At 36.3% G+C, this 20397-nt stretch overlaps 1 protein-coding gene across 1 annotated transcript in view; it reads right to left on the bottom strand.

Moving 5' to 3' along the window:
* The window catches only part of LOC131161361 (uncharacterized), a 63622-nt gene extending 49047 nt beyond the window's left edge, over positions 1–14575 (bottom strand). The window contains exon 1 of the mRNA XM_058117079.1: positions 14324–14575. Within this exon, the coding sequence (XP_057973062.1) occupies positions 14324–14414 (91 nt within the window). The 5' untranslated portion in view covers positions 14415–14575. The remainder of the gene's footprint in view (positions 1–14323) is intronic.
* Positions 14576–20397: the final 5822 nt, after the last annotated feature.

Raw genomic sequence — 20397 nt, 5'->3', positions numbered from 1 at the left:
ACATACAAGTTTTGGGTGCTTGATTCCTATAGTCAATTTTAAGAATTGAAAAATCAGTCAGACTTAATTCTGTTTATCCCAAATATTTCTTGTAGATTCATGCATCTATGGAAAAGATAATAACAATTTTCTTTTAAAATAAAAAGGTCAAAAAATGATACAACAGTATGTGTGGCCCTAGTTTCAGCATTAAGTCAGCATTAAGTCTCCTTATTAGAATTTTAATAGAATTTATTCTTTGATTATAATGTAAATAGGTTATGTACTCAAATTCATAACTTATTATTGCATTACCCTGATCATTATTGTCATCACCTAAAGCATTAGCATTGTTATTAAAAAGAATGACATGATTCATTTCTATCTTCATATCTTGCCCATTGTACCATCTCCTAACTCGAAACCTGATAGTCGTAAATCAGAAATTCCTTTAACATGATCACACATCTCTCCTTAGTGCGCAACTTAAAATTCGTTCATTGAACATAACTTTGCATGATATATTTTTCAAAAATTTTCATTATTTACTACCTCCTTCAGATCACAATTATAACATAAATATAGACCCATTTGTTAGCCACCGACAAAAGTGTGGGCTACTAGTTACATAAATCACCCTTCCAAAAGACTACAAAATCACTTATGGCTTAAACTTTAGATCAAATTAGTACTCACTGTGTATATCAAGTCCACTCATGAAGACTTTTTCGGTGGTAACAATTAAGCTACTTTGTATTTCATTTATTTTAACCATTAAAAATGAAAAACCTTAAAGTTGAATCGAAAAAGGGTTTTCCTACTTTATTATTGGGAGCTTCAACTTTCTATTTGAAATAATACTTTAGTATTTAAGTGAATAAGGGTAGAGAAACAGGCCCATTATCCAGTGGATTAGTCAAGTGTCCAAGGGCATCAGACACCGGCATTTCAAAAAAAAAAACAAAAACCAAAAAAAGGTTTCCCTACTTTATTATACGATATTATGCATTCAATTAATCCTACAAGCACATGCTTATAGATTTTATTTTATTTTTTACCAATTACATTATGCTTAAAAACTTTGCAAAATCGATAGGTTTGAAAACAATTATAGAATTGAGTATGTGGTGCCACATAGCACAAAATTTTGATTTTTAACTTTAGAATTTTTTTTTTTATAGCCGACCCCACCAAGTTGTTTTTGTAACATTAGAATTTTTTTTCCCCTAAAAAGTAAGAAATTTCAAATTTAAATATTAAAAAAATGAATCAAGCAATTTTTTATTTTAAAATTATTTTTGAAATTATTTAAAAATTATTCTTATAGCTTAACTTTTTGTTTCTTAAATTATTTTTAAAATAAAAAATATATAATATAAATTGAAAGCTGACATTATGGGTCCATTTAGTTTCGGAAAAATTTTTTTGTTTTCCAATTTATAATTTTTCAAAAATTTTAGCTTATTTTAAAATTTTTCAAGATTCGTATAAAAAAGATAGAAAATAAAGAGTTTATTTAAATGTGCAAAATAATCATAAAAAACAACTTATTTTTTAATTTTTCAAAGTTTATATAAGGTAATTTTTAGAATCATGGATTTTGAGGCTTCTATTTGAATTTGTGTGGATTTAGAAGAAATTCCATACATAAATCCACACCAATTAAAGTTCAAGATCCAATCACATGCTCTCATATATAAAGTAAGAGCTTGAAATCGAGCAAAATAATGAAAATATGTTTTCTAACTTTTCTACATAAATTTGAAAAATTAGAAAATAAGGTGACATTTTTGTATTTATTTGAAAAATTAGAAATGAAAAATAAAACAACTTTCACAAGCACAAAGTGCTTGTTGACTTTATAAGTCCAATCTTGTTTTGATAATGACAAATCATTTGGTATTTTACCTATGCATTGCGATTTTGAACAAGATCATGACTTAGCATGCACGGATGGTAAGTACGCTATGGAAGCCACGAGGAACACGAAGTACATACCACTTTGCTCAATCCATGGAAACTGAAGAGCAGAAGGATAAAGGCAATCAAGATTTTCAATTCTAATTCGCATTAGGTTTGATTATATTTGCATAACTCATAAGATATGATGCGAAGCTCAAAATGACATATAGATTGACCTTAGGATGCATGTTTTTCATGACATATTCATATGCATTTGACCTAAGTTGGATCGGGCTGAATAACACACAGCTCGTCAATGATTCCCCTGGTCTCGTCGACGAATGCATGAAGGTCACTCGTCGACTAATTCTTAGTCTCGTTGACAAGAAAATACCGAGACCATAAAAATCTCAGACAGCCCAATCGTCAACGAATCCCCTGTTCTCGTCGACGAGCGACTAAAGGAAATTCGTCAACTGGTACAGACATTTGTCAACGAGTTCGTGGCGCAGAACGGCGCTTCAGCGCAGAAACAGATGGAAATTTTTTAATTAAATGATCCAACGGTTGAAAATTGATCAAAAGGGGAGAATATTATATATACCAACTCTAAACCCTAGGCTAACACTTTAGCACGACTTTTGTACAACTTTTGCACACCTTTTGCTAAGCTTTGCCTACTTTCAATGTATTCACATCAAGTTTGGGCATTCATCAATATCATCTTCAAAATCCAAGTGCTTACACTAATATCATCTTACGAACAACTGGTTTGATCTTGAGGTTTGGTTAAGTTTTTTTTCTTAGCATTCAATCTTAGTTTTATAAGTTCATATACTCCATTATTCTTTCATTTTAAATATTTATTGGGAGCAAGAACTTGAATTTCACATATTTGTTTAAAAAATCTTTTGTAATATTCAAAGGCATATTTTTTATTCAAAAGATTTAATAATTATTTTTGCAAAAGGTATTTGAAAAAAAGAGATTAAATCTTTGTGATATTCAAAGTTATATTCTGATTCAAAGATTTTATATTTTATTATTCTTGCAAAAGTTATTTGAAAGCAAACCCTAGGATCTCCAAACCATATTTTTTAAAAATCATTTTTGGGAGATATTAAATAAAGTTTATATCTTTGAAGCATCTCATACATATATATCTTTCATATAAAGATCATATTTTTCATATACATTATTGAGAAAAATATATTCTGTCTTGAGCTTCAAATTATACCTTATGAGAGTGCTTAGGACTGATTGTACTCATTAACTTATTGAGAAATGGTTGAGTATTCAGATATATTTAATTGTTACTTGTATTAACAGTTCGGTTTGTGAATCGTGAGGAGGAAGTTACACCTCTTGTAAGCAGCTGATTAGGAGATAGCTACGTTTCTTGTAAGCAGTGGATTGTAATGGGAAGCTCCGTAGTAGACCGGGTTGGCTGAACCTTGTAAAAATCGTGTTTGCATCTCCCTTCCGTTAGCTCTTTTAATTTTTGCTTGCACTTAATTATTTGTTTGTTGTGTATGTTAAGTAATTGGGTAATATTGTTCACTTGATAAAGTCACACATTAAATTGATAAATTGAGAAATACTGAACTGCTTGTCATCTAGTTTGTGCGTGTGTGGTTGTAAGTTTTTCAAAATTGGAATCTAAAGACTAAGATTTTTAAAATACCCAATTCACCCCCCCTGTTGGGATTACACATAAATTCACAGTGCTATTTATTCTAATCATTAAGGGGAAAATGGGAATTTTATCATGTACCAAGAATGTCATCAAAAGCAAATTTGACATAGGGGCATAATAGTCTTTAAAAAATAAGGGGCAAAATGGTCTGCACAGTAAATTATACTGTTCACACTTTAAGCCTCCTCTTCATGCATTTTATATATAGAGAATATGTATGTTTGCAAACTTCTTCCCCCTCTTCCAACCTAAAACCAAGCACCTTTGGTTCATTATTTAAAAATACACGCACTGGAAATCCCTCCTCTCCTCCCCATTAACCATGGGCCTAACATAACCCATATTCCTCTTAAGGAGGATGGACCCTCTTCACCTAAGACTCCTCTTCGTAACGCAGATACAGCCACACAAACTGAAGGAAATACTAACTCTGATGTTCCTCAAGGAGCATGGCCAAAGCTTGGGAGGTTCAGGACTGTTTAGCGAACCCCCCATTCACAGCAACCATACTCAAACATGGCCTTGAACCCACTGAGGGGTTCAATAACAACCAACCTCCTACACAACTTTCACACACTGTTTATAAGAAAGCCTACAACACAAAAAATTACACATCCCTAAAGATACATGAAAGTGCACACAACGCACTAAAATCCACAAATATTACAAGCAAGCCACCAAATACTCATAATCCTATACTAATTAAACTAAACATACAATAAAATTTCCCAATTCTTTTGAATTAGTCTACAAGGGTTCATCCATGGTCCGACTTCTTGTAATACATCAAATCTCCCCCAATAGGAGGGGAAAAAATGGACCTCAAATTTTACAATGTTAAGAGGATCAAAAGTAAGGAGTGAACTTGGACTCTTTGAAATCTGGTGCTTAAGTGATGCAAGAAACCACATTCTATTAGCAGCACCACGGGCTTAAATTGAGAATTGGCATCAATGAACACATTGGAAATGACAAACTCAACAACAAGAATGTTTGAAAGACTTTGGATTTCTTCGAACACATGTATTTCTTTGCTTGTATTGTCTTCAAGTTGAGTAGAGATTTGGGTTAGGCTGTTTTTCATCTTTGGTGAGGATGTGGTTTTCCCACAGACAATTGAAGCCTTCTTAAAAATGCATTATAGAGGCTTTGGGAGAAGGGGTGGTTCCTTGGAGATGTGCTATATTTGCCATACTTTGGACTCTTCAAACAGAAGAAAACGCAGTGCAAGGATTTTTAATGGCAAAGTAACCCAACTTTGTATCCTATGGGACAGATTCCTTGCGTCTTTCTGGGCTCATTCTTTTGGTTCCTCCCAGAGTTTACTCTAGTTAGACCTTCAAAGGAATTGGAGAGGAGCATTACAGTAATTTCTTTTGTTCCTTTGGTTTCGTAGGATGATCTATTATCCTCCACCCCTTGTAAATTTTTCTCTCTCTTGTTAACGAATTTCTTTTTCTATCAAAAGAAATATATTAGCATGATCAATAATCTTAGATTCTTTGTCCTAGTTGGTTGGTAGAGCAGGCTTCAAAAAAATCTTCTAACCATTATAGTAGAAGACATTTGTGTTCTCATGTCCTTGAGTCACCCAAATCATCCAACCAAAGAGAAACAAGTAGTACATGGCCAATATTCATGAATTGATATCACACCAAACATTATTGAAATAGTCACCCATTCAGGTAGGAATTAAACATCTATCACAAATATGTAAAGTAGTGTTATCAATTCAAGATATGTCGTAAGGCTTGGGGTCAGATTTCGAATGAAGTCGCATACAAGTAACTCCATTTCAAAAACCACATTCATAGGACATCTTCCATCAATGATGAATTTGCAAACATGTTCTCCATACTAAAGAAAGGTATGGAATGGCTTGATATTATGCCCACAGCATGGCAAACGCCATTCCTTTTCCTAGCAAGCTGTCACCATGTTGCTGGATTTATTTATATATATTACAACTATATATCACCAAAAGCCCTTGATACAATTTGCCAACAATCTTCAAAATTTCACTCTTAGAAGATAGGGCTAGAAGGGGCCAAATTAGTAATGATTTGGAGATTTTCCTCTTCAGGGAAAGTGCAAGTTGGAAAAAGGAAAAAAAAAATCTAGGATGAAGTGGATAAAAGAAGGCAATTGTAATTAGGGCTGCAAATGAACCAAAGCTGCTCGTGAGCTCAACTCGGTAAGGGCTCGTTCGAGTTCGTTTATTATCTAAATGGGCAAGTCCCAAGCCCAATTTTTAGGCTCGATTCGTAAACGAGCCGAGTGTGAGCACAGACGGGCTTGGCTCGTTTCAGCTTATGAGTGCCTCGATAATGGGCTTGAATAGGCTCAGTAAGGGGCTCATTAATAGGCTCGTTAAATTAGCCCAATCCCAAAAGTCCAATACTGGCCCAACCATCCAAAGATAAAAGAGAAAATCTTCGCCCAAATTAATGAAGCCAACCCAAATTATAAAAACTAGAAGGCTAGAAGATGAATGTTTTAACGTGTCTCCATTCAATGTGTGCCTGGATGCCCCTCTATTCACGCAGCGTCTTGCCTAGGGCTTCTACGCACTGCGCACACTGAACACACCGGTGCAGCATGCGCTCTACGGCTTCGCCCTTCAGCCTTCTCCAGTTCAACAGTTATCTTTTTGTTTTACACTTTGCCCCTTCTCTCGAAGGAGATCGGCAACCATGAAGGAGATCAGACTCTCTCTCTCTCTCTCTCTCTCTCTCTCTCTCTCTCTCTCTCTCTCTCTCTCTCTCTATCGCATCTTAATCGGACCATCCATCAATCCTCTCTTGATAGATTGGCCACCACGAAGGAGATCAGACTCTCTCTCTATCGCGCCTCAATCGGACCATCGATCAATCCTCTCTCGATCCATCGCTTTCTCAATCCGACAGGTCAGACTCTCTCTCTCTCTCTCTCTCTCTCTCTCTCTCTCTCTCTCTCTCTCTCTCGCACACACCCCTCGTCTTCAATTTTGTTCTCTAAGCTTGCTTTCATTCTCGCACACACCCCTCGTCTTCGATTTTGTTCTCTGTCTAACTGGTCAGTCTCTCTCCTTCTGTTTTGCACTTTGCCCCTTCTCTCAAAGGAGATCGACCACCACGAAGGAGATCGGACTCTCTCTCTCTCTCTCTCTCTCGCCTCAATCGGACCATCCATTAGTCCTCTCTCAATCCATCGCTTTCTCAATCCGACAGGTCAAACTCTCTTTCTCTCTCTCTCTCGCACACACCCCCCATCTTCAATTTTGTTCCCTAAGCTTACTTTCATTCTCGCACACACCCCTCGTCTTCGATTTCGTTCTCTCTCTCTCTCTCAATCCGACCATCCAACAGCTTGAGACTGAGCCTATAAATGAGTTGATCCTGAGCTCGAGCCTGAGCCAATATTTTTATTCTCGAGCCAAGCTCAAGTCGAACTTTTTGGGCTCGATCAAGCCGAGGCCGAACCCAAGCCTGACTTCTCGGCTCTACTCGTTTGCAGCCCTAATTGTAATACCAAACTATTTCATAAAGTGGGAGGTTTCTTTTGAGTTGGGTCATTCTCATATGGGTCATTCCTTTAAATAGGCCCATTGTTCGAATAATGTGGACCGAGCCCAAGAGACTGGTGCAAATGTTCAAGGAACGATTCAGATCTCAAATAATGCCCAAGAGAAATATTCCAATGCAGTTTCAAAAGACCAAAGATGTTTGGTTGGGAGTGATGGATTAAAAAGAGGGCACTTGCATGAAGTTGTTATGGAAGGATCTTCTCAGCTGGAGCAACAACTACTAGAGTTAGAGGTCCAACTGAGGAAGATCGGAAGTTTCCTCCATTTCAAACCCAGAATTTCCCCATTAATTTGTGTAGGCAAACAAGGGAACTAACAAGTATGTTGTCTTCCATGCAAATTCCAGGTACAAACCCTAGCTTGCAATGCTCAATTTCTAAGCAAATTCTTGATGGCTAAAAGATTTTGCTAGCTTTAGAAAGAAGCAACGATACTGAGAGGTAAAAATAGAAAGGGGCAATGAAGAAAAGTCTGGTTTCAAACAATTCTATAGTTTTGGTCAATGATTGTATTATGGAGCAAGAGGGTGCTGCAGCAAAGGTTTAAAAAGGTGATGGTGTTTTGGGTAGGAAATCTGATGCCTCAGATCTAAAGGCAAAGGGATCTAAGGGTCCAAAGGTTACTTATCAGAAGATTGCTTAGATGGGTGTGGATATGAAAAAAAATGTCCGAAGAAAAGAGAAAGCAATATGGTGAGGTAGTGCCAAAGATTTTAAAGAGGAATTTTGAAGGAGATTTAGTTATTGTGGAAGACATAAATGCTAAGAAAAAACAAACAATCCTTGTGATGGGGTTAGCAAAGGAAAAGTGGTAATGAAATGGAGGCATTTATCAGATAATGAAAGTGATGGTCCTAGTGTGTTTGATTGTCGTAGGGGTTTACTGTAAAATGAAATTAGGGAACAATATAGATATGTTTCTAATTCCAATGATGTTTTAGGGAACTTTATCATATGTACATCCATCCTCTTTTGAAGGATTGGAGGGGGTCTCTATATTTGAAAATGGTGATTTGGTTAATGAGCTGCAGCACAAGGACGGTATTTTACCAACACCATTGGAAGAGATTTCAAGGAAGGATTTTGAAGTCCAAGATCTCACGGATAAATTGGATTTAAAGTTTTGTGATCCTGAGGGAAATGAAATGTGTTTTGATGGGTATAAATACAGCGCTGAAAACGGCCAAAGGGAGTTAGCTAACTTGGAGAGTTCAGTGAATTATAGAGGAAAAGGATTGAAGAGAGGGTTCCTTGTTTAATTGTTATTCTTTCTTTTCTTTTTTTTACTTTTTATTTTTTATTTTTCTCATTTTATTCTTTTTATTTTGGTGGGGAGGACTTTCTTGCACTCTTCCATTGTAATTTCTCTCTCTATCTAACGTAACTTATTTTATTATCAAAATAAAGTGGCCAATAGGAGGAGAAAGAATTTGATCAAGGAGTTGGAAACAAATAAGGGAAATGTGATTTCCATTAAAAAGTTGTGCACCGACGACTGCACAAACAGGTTGATGATTGAAGGTATTAATTGGAGTCCCATCGATGAAAACCTTGTTTCTTGGCTGGAAAGGCTATTTAACGTTGAGATCAGGGAGATTAGTTTTTTAGATGGATAGATGTAAGGCTCCAGGCCTCAATGAGATTACCATGGCTTTTCTCCAAGATAGTTGAGATTGATTCAGGACGATCTAATAGATTTCTTCTGCGAATTTCACAAAAACAAGGTGGTGAGGAAGAATGTGAACACTGTGTTTATAACTTTCGTTCCCAAGAAGGAGCGTTCAAAAAGGGTGAGAAACTTCCAACCAATAAGCCCAGTTACAAGAAAATTCCGACCAATAAGCCTAGTTACGAGAAACTATCGACCAATAAGCCTAGTAACTAGTCTCAACAAAATTCTCGCAATTCATGCCAAGGTCTTGTCTATGAGGCTTCAAGAGGTGTTAGAGAGAACAATTACTCTAGAATAATCGACCTTTATTAAGGATTGAAAGATTCTAGATGCTTTACCGGTGGCTTATGAGGTGGTGGAGGATGTGAGAAGGGAAGAGGATTGTTTCTCAAATTAGACTTTAAAAAGACATGGTTAGTTGGAGTTTCTTGGATCACGTTTTGTCCTTAAAGAGTTTCGATGGGGCTTGGAGGAAGTTGATGAAAGGGTGCCTTTCCATCGTACAATGTCAATTATTGTGAATGGCCAACCAAAGGAGTGGTTCAAGCCTCCATGGAGTTGGAAGCATGGGCTTGAGGCAAGGGGATCCTTTTCCTCATTTCTTTTTACCTTAGTTGCGGATTTACTGTGTAGGATGATCATTCTCACCCAAGGTCTCAATGTTATCCAAGGTCTCAAGGTAGGTTGGGAGGAGATCATAGTGTCCCATTTCCAACTTGCCGACAATATGCTTATTTTTCTTGAGGATAGTTTCTTCAATTTTTGCAAAACTCTTAATTTGCTAAAAGATATCTTACAGAACTTCATGTCTACAAGTGGGGTAGCAAGCATCAATTTAAGTTTACAGAGTTAGACGGCTTGGCTGACCTAGCGGATGCACCATTTTGGAGTGGTCTATGACAGATTTGGGTTCTCCCCTTGGTAAAAATCCTAACTATGTTTGTGTGGAAGGGGGATTGCTTATCTTTAGGGGGCTGCATTACTAATGCTACTCTTTATAATATACCTATATATTTTCTTTCCCTTCTCAAAATTCCAGTTGGGGTGGCAAAGACCTTGGAGAGGATTATGAGAAATTTTTATAGTTAGGATTTAGGGAGGGTAAGAGAGGTCATCTAGTTAAATGATTAGAAGACCTATATCTGAAGGGGGTTTGAGACTTGGGATATGTGGCATCAAAAAACATCACCCTAGCTGAAAAACAGTATTGGAGGTCTCCCTTGCAGGTTGACTCCCTTTGGTACATGGTAATTAGAAGTAAATATGGTCTACACTGAAATAAGGGGGATACCAGAGGGCGTGGTTGCCTCCTTATACAAGCCCTTGAAAATTCATTTCTTAGATGGCCCATTTATTCCACCCTCTTCCTTGTTTCCAAGATGGTAATAGAAATAGCATTTGTTTTTGGGAAGATACCTGGGTAAGTGAGGTTTCATTGGAGTCTTTAGTCCCTCATCTTTGTAGATGTCTAGGCTACATAGTTCTCTAATTATTGAATTCTACACTTTGGAAAGGGGCTCTCTCTTGGGATTTAATCTTTTCAGGAATCTTAGTGAGAGAGAGGTTGATGATTTACCCCTTTTTTTTAGAGTTTTGGAATTTTTTCTCCCATGGTGAGAGATGACTCAAGGATTTGGTTGGATCTTTCTACACTAAATCTTTTTTCCTTCAACTTAATCTTTTTTTCCTTCAACTTGTGATATCCTCGAGTCCTTCAACTTTCCTTTTGAATAATTTTATCTCGATGACAAAGGTTCCCTTCAAAACAAGAGCTTTCATGTAGACTTCAGTACTTTACAAGCTTAATGACAATGATTTGTTGTAGACAAGGAGGCCTCAAAAAGCTATAAGTCCACATATGTCTTATGTGCCATGATTCGGTACTTTACCAATTTAATGACAATGATTTGTCGTAAACAAGGAGGCCTCACAAAGCTATAAGTCCACATATATGTCTTATGTGCCATGATTCAAATGAAAGTATTGACCACTTGTTCATACATTGCAGAATGGATAAGTGGCTTTGGTTTCTGTTGTTTTCAATCTTTGGTGTAGTAGTGATCACAAACAATTGAAGCCTTCTTAAAAGTGCATTACAGAGGCTTCAGGAGAAGTAAGGAAGGAATGGCTCTTTGGAGGTGTGCTATCTTTGCACTTCTTTGGACTCCTTGAATAAAACGAAATTTGCAAGGATTTTTAATGACAAATCAACCCCACCATCTCACCTTTTTTCCATGCGTTCTTTTGGGCTCACTCTTTTGAGCTTTTTTGGGGATTACTTTTGTCAGATGTTTAAAGGAGCTACAAGGGAGCATTATTTTCATTTCTATCGCTGGTCAGCCATACAGCGGTGAATTCGTTCCAAGGCCTTGTACAAGCCGCACTTTTGTGTTTCTTTTTTCCTTTAGGAGGACCTCTTATCTTCCATCCGTTGTAAATTCTTCTCTCTTGTTAATGAACTTCTTTTTCCATTGAAAAAAAAAAAGTCTCAAGAACATACTTCGAAGTAAAACAAACCCTAACCAGCAAGTTGGTCTGTTTGTGATGTTGGCAGCACTAGTAAATCCTTCAAAATGTGTAACATATTCAAGTAATCAACCTTTCCATCAAATAACTTAACAAATCTGCAAGTTTTCCAAGGAAAATTTCATAATACAGTGGCTGGAAGCAATTCTTTTACAGTTTTGGAAATTAAATAGCAGGGGGGAAATTCCACACACGTGTTGCAGGTGTGTGGGGTGCAGGTGCTGCCAGTGAGTGTCCTTGGCAATGAGATTCTGAATGGTGTTAGATTGAGGGGTGCTTAGTCCAGTGTGATAGCAGTATGCAAAAATAATCCCAAGAACTTCAGGATTTTGAAGGGACAACGGCCGGGGGACTTTTCTCTGGCGCGTGGGGCCACCCAGCTGTCTGAACAGCATCAAGGATCTGGAGCCATGAGAGAATGTAGGAAAGGAGAAGGGAAGAAGATGGGAGAAGAAGGAACAGAGAGAAGGAGATACAAGGAGGGGAAAACAGACGTTCACTAACCAATTCAAACTCAACAACAACCCACTTCTACACGGCTTTCACACTATTTATAAGAAAGCTAATAACACAATAAATTACACATATACCCCTAAAATTACATGAAACTACAAACATACCCCTAAAATACACAAATATTTCAAACAAGCCCCCAAAATACATAATCCTAATAAAAGAAAACTAAACACACACAATAAACAACTAATTAATTAATGACATTTAGACCCAATAATTCATTAACCCTATTCTTTGACATAGGCCTCCAAGTTGGGTCAAAATAATCCATCTAAATACCTGCTTCTCATCCCACATCACACTGTCACCAACCATTTCCATTTCTCCTCTGAGAGAGATGTGCAGCTTGTGGTTCTTTCCATGATGCACCGAGATCTTCCTCTCTTCGAAAATGAATCGCTTCTTTTTTATCGAAAATGTGTTCTCCCACTTATCTCCCATGGACTCTCAAAATCCCTTACTTAAGCACATTAGAAATTGTTACAGTTTAAACCAACCCAGCACTCACCCTCCACAGGTGGAGGAGGAGGAGGAGGAGGAGGCAGCAGTGGCAGAGGAGGAGGCAGAGGCAACGGTGGAGGCGGGCAGGAGCAAAGAGAGAAAGGGAGAGAGACAAGAGGGGATGAGAGATAGAGAAGAAAGGAAAAGTAAAATGACTATCATGCCCATAAGTTGTTCAAATTTACAAGTTTGCCACTGCCTATGAAAAGTAGTTAAATATAAGTAGCTAAAAGCAATCGGGGATTGCTTCTCAAAAGGAGTACTTATTTTTTACCCAAAAAGTAGTTTGTGGAAGTACTTTGCGCAATAATACTTGTTCTTGTGCAAGTCAATTAGTACTTTTTTTTTAAAAGTACTTATTTTTTTTACTTTTGGCAATAAGCACATTTTCCAAGTAGTTCCAGTTGGGGGCTAAATGGCGCAACTTTTACAGTGTCATTCCCATTTTTCTCTCTTTTGCCAATATGCTCACAATTCCTCAATGAGTTCCTGGTCATTAACATTCTAATTGATGTCCTCCATGGCATCATCAAACAATTTTCAGGAGTCAAAGGCAAGTTGAACCCTAAAAAGTTGGGTCACAAAATGCCCAAGATTTTCCTCATTAGCTTAATTTTTGGTAATTTTGTCTTCCCCTTAAACCTTCACAACAATATTCCTCATGGAGGTTTCCCCCTTCTGAATTGGATTTGAGGTTTTCCAACCTAACTTTTTTCTAGTTTAATAATAATAAATAAGCTTCCGACTAATTGTTTACAAAAATGCTTACTTAATATTTTGGAAGCAGTTTTCTTGCATTTAAGACATAAAATTTGTGCAAATTTTCACTTCCAAAAAGTAGGAATGGTACTTCAAAACTACCAAGCAAGTAAGGCCTAATTTTTTATTCTTAGATAGAAGCAAATTTAATTATGAATTGAAATGATGTACAGTAGGATGAGGACAAGGTATCCTCAAAGAACAAGCAAAGCCTAAATTTTCTCTCCTATTTTCTTACATACCAAGCCTTTTACTCCATATTTGCTCAACTTCCATTTTAGGCCACAAAAGTTCTTGCTCAACAATGGACATATTTGAAGGGCAAATTATTAAAACATATTTATACCAAGTCTAATACTTCAAGCATAAGGTGCAACTGTAAAGCTTCTTTCAAAATGAATGTTTTTTTTTTTTGCCCTCCCCCCTTCCTTTCACAAACTAACAATGAACGATCACTTCCCTTTCTTCAGTTTTCTTTCTTTTGAGGATTCCTTGTCCTCCTTTGATGGTGTTTCCTTTCTCACCTAATGCATCTTCTTTTTTATCAAAAACTAAAAAATAAAATAAATCTCTCCCCTCACTCTTCCTTTGCATTTTTCACGGCTCTCTCCTCCAAACTAAACCTTACACTAAGTGTGGGAGTTTGAAGGGGAGGGAATGGCCAGGGAAGGAAGGGAAGAGTGGAGTAGTTGCAGTCCATTAGATGTTTTATCAAAGTATAGCAGGTAAAAAAAAAAAAAACCTTTTATTGGGGACGCCAGGGAGGGAGGGTGTGGGGTTGATCCTACGGTTTGTACTGTAACGTTCTCTCCCAAACAGCCCTCCCTCCCTCCGAATAAAAGGGTTTGTTTTTAAGAATTCCAGAGGGAATGGAAGGGAATGAAGAATTCTGGTCCCAAAATTTCTCATATTTTCCTTCCCGTTTTCCAGAGCTAATGAGAAAATTAATATTTCATCAATTTATTCTCTTTCTATGAGTCTATCTTTCTTTTTTCTGCTTTTCCTAATTCTTCTAACACTTTTAAGAACACGCCCCAAACTTTCTCCTGATTAACTTTCGGCAAAAATGGCAGTATTAAGCATGTTTTGGAGGATGAATTGTATCCAAAGTTCTAGTTTTTATTCTATTCTTCGCCATCAAACGAGAAACGAAGCCCATTGTGTGTGTGCGCTGTGCTGTGAGAGAGAGAGAGAGAAAGAAAACGCACAACAAAACCAGTGAGAGCAATTGGCTTGACAAGGGAGGTTGAAGCTGCCATGGCATACGCTGCAGCAGTCGCTCTCTGGAGGCCCGTCCATGTCTCATCTCAGCTTTCTCCGCCTCTCTCCTCTCTCCTCTCTCTCGCCTTCTTTCCCAGCCTGCAAGAAACGCACATTCAAAGCAACGTCGTCCGCGCTTCAGCCTGTCCTTCCTTGTTGGCACTTATTTTACCGTTTTCCGCTGCGTAAATTCCGAACCCTCGCACGCATTTCCCAATTTTGTTTATAAGCGATAATCAGTTTTGTTAATATTTTTTTTAAATTAAAAATAAAATAATTTTTTTATTAACCACGTGATTATTTTTGTTTTTAAATCAAATAACTATTAAAAAATATTATTAGAATAACAAAAACGCAAAAATACAAATTAAAAGATATTAATAAAAATTAATAATTAATTACAATTGTTTTCATTTTAATAATATAATATAAAACTTGCTTTCTAAGCCCCAAGAACATAAAGGTTATAAATGGTGAAAATAGTTCCTTTGGATGTTTTTATTACTTTTTAAAATTTTCTTTCAATATTTTAACATTATTTTAAATTCATTTTTCTATTCCATTTCAACGTATATACAACAACAACAAAACCGAGTCTTAGTCTCACTAGGTGGGGTCGGTTATATGAATCATTTTTCATCAATTTATGCGATTATGGACCATTTCTTTTTATAAAGGATATTAAATTCTTATTCACTATCTCCTCTCAAGTTATTTTAGGTGTACTCTTATCCCTTCTATTGTCTCTCACAGTGACTAAATCACTCTTCTTCCCACGTGTCCATTTCAACTTGTATCTAAGTGAAAAAAATAAGACAAACGTATGTGTGAGATTTTGGTAAATCAAAGAACAATGATGAGGCTATTGTACCATGTCAATAGACACTAATATAGGCATGAAATTAAAAGGTCATCAAATGAGATAATAAAATACTTGTAACTCTTCAACAAAGGTCGAAATAAAGGCTTATTAAATTATGTGCAACTCCTATATTAAGAACCCATAAACACCCATAAAATTCCTCTATAATTGGGAAAAAAATCATCATTGAGAGGAAGGTCTAACTAAACAACTAAAAAAGGAGGAAACTATAAAGAGTAGGTCCTACAAACACACAATTCAAATATTATTGTCTTTCCATACTTACGCCTAACTTTTTACTTAAGCATTGCAGTGATCTCCTTGAATATACCCTAAGTCCTCCACGTCTTTCTTATATTCTTTTTCAAGTGGTCGAAATTGTCATCGAGTCAAAAAATCATAGTCTAGATTTTAGTGGCAAGAATTTGACATTGTCTTTGGGAAATGAAGAGTAAATAAATAATGTTGGCACCTAATCATGGTCTCATCTTATAATCCCAATTCTGATCATCCTGTCGGAGATCATTCACCCCTATCATTTCACTCTCCACAATCTTGTTGTCTTGATGTAGGAGTAAATGGTACCAAATAGAGCAAATCTTGGTCTTTAATAAAAGGATGGAAGAAATGCTTTGAGTTATAGCAAAAGAAGGATTCTTTGGTATAAAATCCCAAAATGTTTCATTTGAACGCGTCACAAAATAAAAAAGCAATAATGCATCAAGAACCAACCTTGAAGACTTTAGAGTCGACAACCCCCTTCCCAGTCTTGAAAACGTTAATAATGTAGACATTGATGAACAACATTCATTGGCATTCGAGGAGAAGTTCAAAAGGATTGATTAGCTTGAGAAAATGATGAAAGGAATTTGTGATCAATCCATATCATATGAATAACCCTCAAATTTTTTTATCCTCCTTTTGCCAAAGAGGTCACAAATGTACCTTTATCTTCAAATTTTTAAGATGCCAAGTTTTCAACCAATATGATGGTATCGCAAATCCAATAGATCATCTAGATACTGTCAAGATGTTAATACAGTTTCAAGGAGCATCGGATGCTATCATGTGCCGAAATTTTACAAGAACCTTGAAGAGCCATGTTAGTGCCTAGTACCAAACATCGAAGCCAAGGTTGATTAGAGCCTTTGCAGACATGGAGCAGCGGTTCGTGAGACACTTCATCAATAGTTGAAAGAAAGCTAATGTAACGACCCGAAGAATAATGGTATTTAAATAATAAAGAGGGAGGAAAATGGAAACAGTAACATAAGGAGGCAGCGACGTTGCATTTTGGATGTGATAATCCCAAGAATTTTCCAAACCTCGTCGACGAACACTGGGGTTTCGTTGACGAGTGTTCTTCAGGATCTCGTCGACGAGGTCCTGTCTCGTCGACGAAAAGATACTGAGAGAGGATTTTTGGGAAGTCTAAAATTCACCAACGAGGGTGAAAGTTTGTCGACGAACTTTCTACAGGACTCGTCGACGAATCCCACAGTATAAATAGCCTAAATCCGAGTTAAATGCATAATTTTTCAACCAAATTCACTCTCTCTCTCTCTCTCTCTCTCTCTCTCTCTCTCTCTCTCTCTCTCTCTCTTATGGCTCCACCTCCATCTCTCTTCGATTTCAGCCCCGTCGTTCGCCGAATTGACGATCTAAGGCCACCACGACGCTCCTAGGGAAGTTCTCCCTAAGTTTGCCAGAGTAGATTGTCGGTGGGACGAAGTTGGATTTCATCCCAGATTTAGGCTTTTCGGCAGTTGTAGGAAATGACGTAGACGTAGAAATAGTAATATTTTGTTCTGGGATTTATGGTTTTCAGAGTATTAAGTGGAGAACCCTGCGGGTGTAGGACCTGCTACAGTAGGGGGATTTTAGCAGAAATCAAGTAAGGGAAATATGCGATACTAGGCAGTTTTAGAATGATTTTCAGTATGAAATGTATATTGTACCAGATTATTATTCACAGCATAAATTTATACAGTTAATTAATTATGTATTATATGTTCTAAATCATTGTGTGGCTTAAGAATATAAATATAGTACAGAGACATGTTTTACAGTATTTTTCAAAGTTATGCTTTACAGAATATACAGACAATGAATTTATTTTTTAGAAATTACAGATTGCAATTATTAAATAGTTTTCAGTACCATGACATACAGTTTTACAGTTCATTTCAGAAATACAGTTTATACAGATACAGTTTATCACAGCGTCATGGTTAATACAGATATTACAGAATCATGGTAAAACAGATAGATTGTATATAGTAATGTATTATTTAGTATCAGACTCTGATGGATCAGACAGCAAAGCACGGTACCGTTGCTATATACAGATATTCAGTATAGAGTGCAACCACTTATTCAGATAATACATGGTATGTAGGTTGATCAAATGCCCAGGAGCGGACAGACTCCCTATCAGATATGGGTTGAGGAGGGCTGATCAGACTGATGGAATATAGTGGTTTATTCCTAGTTGGCCAGCCAAGGTAGATCTCACCTTCGAGCCGCACAACTTTGTCATGAGGGGTTAAATCATGACATATAGCCATCCAGGGAAGTTTTTAGTCATTATTATACGTATATACAGTTTTACACTAACAAGGGGCGTACTTATGTATAGTAGAAGTATTATGTATAGAAATCTAAAAATACAGTTATGTTAAGCAACATAGGATGGTGGTTGTTATGTTATTTGTACTATATTTTCAAATTCAGATATATGTGTTTATATAGAAACAGATCTTCTCAGTATTGTAACTTATTTGGCACACACTAGTAATAGCATATTTCGTCTTATTAAGCGTCGTCTCATCCCATTACCTTAACATTTTTCAAGTGATCCAGATAGGCGAGCAGATCAGGCTCGCAGATAGAGGGGCTTCAGTACTGCCCTGCCAGTAGAGTGAGTATTTTTGAGAGTATGTATGTATAGCCCTAGCCAGTTGAGGGTATTTTGGGAAGTCGTCATATATGTATATTTTGAGGATCCTTTTAGCACTCCGGTATTGTATATTTTCTTGACAGTGTTTATATGAATTATGTTTCTTGCTACTTAAGTTGATAAATTGGTTTGATCTAGTAGCTATCAGAGCTTTATAAATTTTACAGTATATATATAAAATAAAATAAAAACCCAGTTAAATAGAAGGTCGTCACAGCTAAGACCTTAGTTTATCTCATGATCTTGGTCCAAGGTGAGAGGGAGTCGTTAAAGGAATTTATGTGCCGCTTTGATAATGCTACTTTGGAGATCATGAATTTGGATCACGAAGTTGATATGGCATTGCTAACAACGACATTTTGTCTTAGGGAATTCCTCATGTCACTAGGAAAAAGCCCCTAACTAATATAAGTGAGTTGGTGGTTCAAGCGCATAAATATATCCACTTGGATGGGATGATGTCAACCAGAAGGATTAAAGGAGAAAAAAAAACTAAATAAGCATCTTAAAAGGAAATAGGGGGAAACTTAATCAACTGCAAACCAGGAGTATCTTGGCTACAAAGAAACCAAGTAATCGAAGAACTTAACTTTGGACAATTCTTTCAAGCATTTTAAACATAGAATTGATATTTTATATTTAAAAACAACAAACAAATTGAATACCCATGCAGGGAAATGTATTTCAAAAAAATAGACTGTAAAGACTACAAGAATACTTCAACAATCCAAACAAGCTCACTTATTGGAATGGCCAAAGACATAAGGGTAATGCCCACAACAGATAAGCTCTACTCATAATAATCAACAGATGAGCTAATGCCCACAACAAATAATCTTTTGTCATAATAATCAACAGATGAGCTCTGCTTATACATACATTATAGTTAAGCTCTACTAATGGAACATGACAAATGAGCTTTGCTTATATAATGTGAGAAATGAGCTATGTTCATACACACTAACAAATAAGCCTTAGTTATAATATTCAACAGATGAGCTCCACTCATACTACATTGAGAGGCCTGGTTTGCTCAACCTGGTAAAAAGAAGCAATTTCTTGGCTTGTTTGGAACAAAGAAGCAGTAGGTTGCTTGACCTAGCCAAGAACATATAAATGGCTCGGGAACATCAAATATAGCTTAACCAATGAATGAGCAGCTCAACAAGAGCAAAAATGGCTCAAATTAAGTTGCAAGGCTCAGAAAAATCCTAACTCAACTTAGTCGAGTAAATAAAATGGTCGGCTCGGTCTATCTGTTAGATGAATCGACTGCTTAGGCCTACTCGTGAAGGAATTTGGCAACTTGAACAAGAAGCCAGATAGCGGGTATCGATAGTCATTTTTAACCTTGTAAAGCAAATGTCAATTTGAATATATGGAAAATTAAGGGAAAAAACAAAAAAAAAAAAAAAAGGAAGAAAAATTAGCTAAGACGGTCGATCGAACGCTTTGGGCGATCGACCGACCCATTTCCCACCAAATTTATCTTAATGCCCCAATAGGCCATTGATCGACTCTTTCAGTGGATCATTTTAATGACCTATTTGAGTTGTCAATGTCTAGTGACTATTTTGAAATCAAACCAGTATAAACTACCAACTGATTGGTGCATTTAACTTGTCCATTTTAAAATAGAGTCACCACTTTATTTTAATTTTTTGAAAGACAAAATAAAAAAAACATTTTTAAAATATACTAGGTTTAGGAGTACAATTATCCATAGGGAAGACAACACTTTAAATTCCATTTCTTAACAATTCAAAGAGTTAGCACCCTAAAGCACTCATTCTCATGAATGGTTAACATGCTTACCCTATGCGTGTGTGTGCACATCTCCTTTTGAAAATGCTCAACCTTTATTCCTTTTACAAATAGTTTCGCAGTACTTGTGTAAAGGACTAATCCTCATGAAAGTCCAATTACTTTAATGCCAAAATCAAACAAACATACATAATACATATAATACACAAACAATAAAGAAAATGAAAAAGAGATGAAGGAGGGATTTAGGTTTTTTATTTAATATTGTTGGATCTACAAAGTAGACTACCTACACATTCTCAAAAGAGGAATCAAGTCATTTGTAATTCACAAAAAATATTTTTAATACAAGTTTTAAAATATTTTTTGGGTTATTTATGAAAACACTTGGAATTTTGAATGATTTTGGTTTCTTAAAGAGGAAAATCATAAAATGG

Source organism: Malania oleifera, chromosome 8, assembly GCF_029873635.1.
Source record: "Malania oleifera isolate guangnan ecotype guangnan chromosome 8, ASM2987363v1, whole genome shotgun sequence".
In the NCBI taxonomy this organism is placed as follows: domain Eukaryota; kingdom Viridiplantae; phylum Streptophyta; class Magnoliopsida; order Santalales; family Ximeniaceae; genus Malania; species Malania oleifera.
This window is presented reverse-complemented; position numbering and strand designations above follow the sequence as displayed.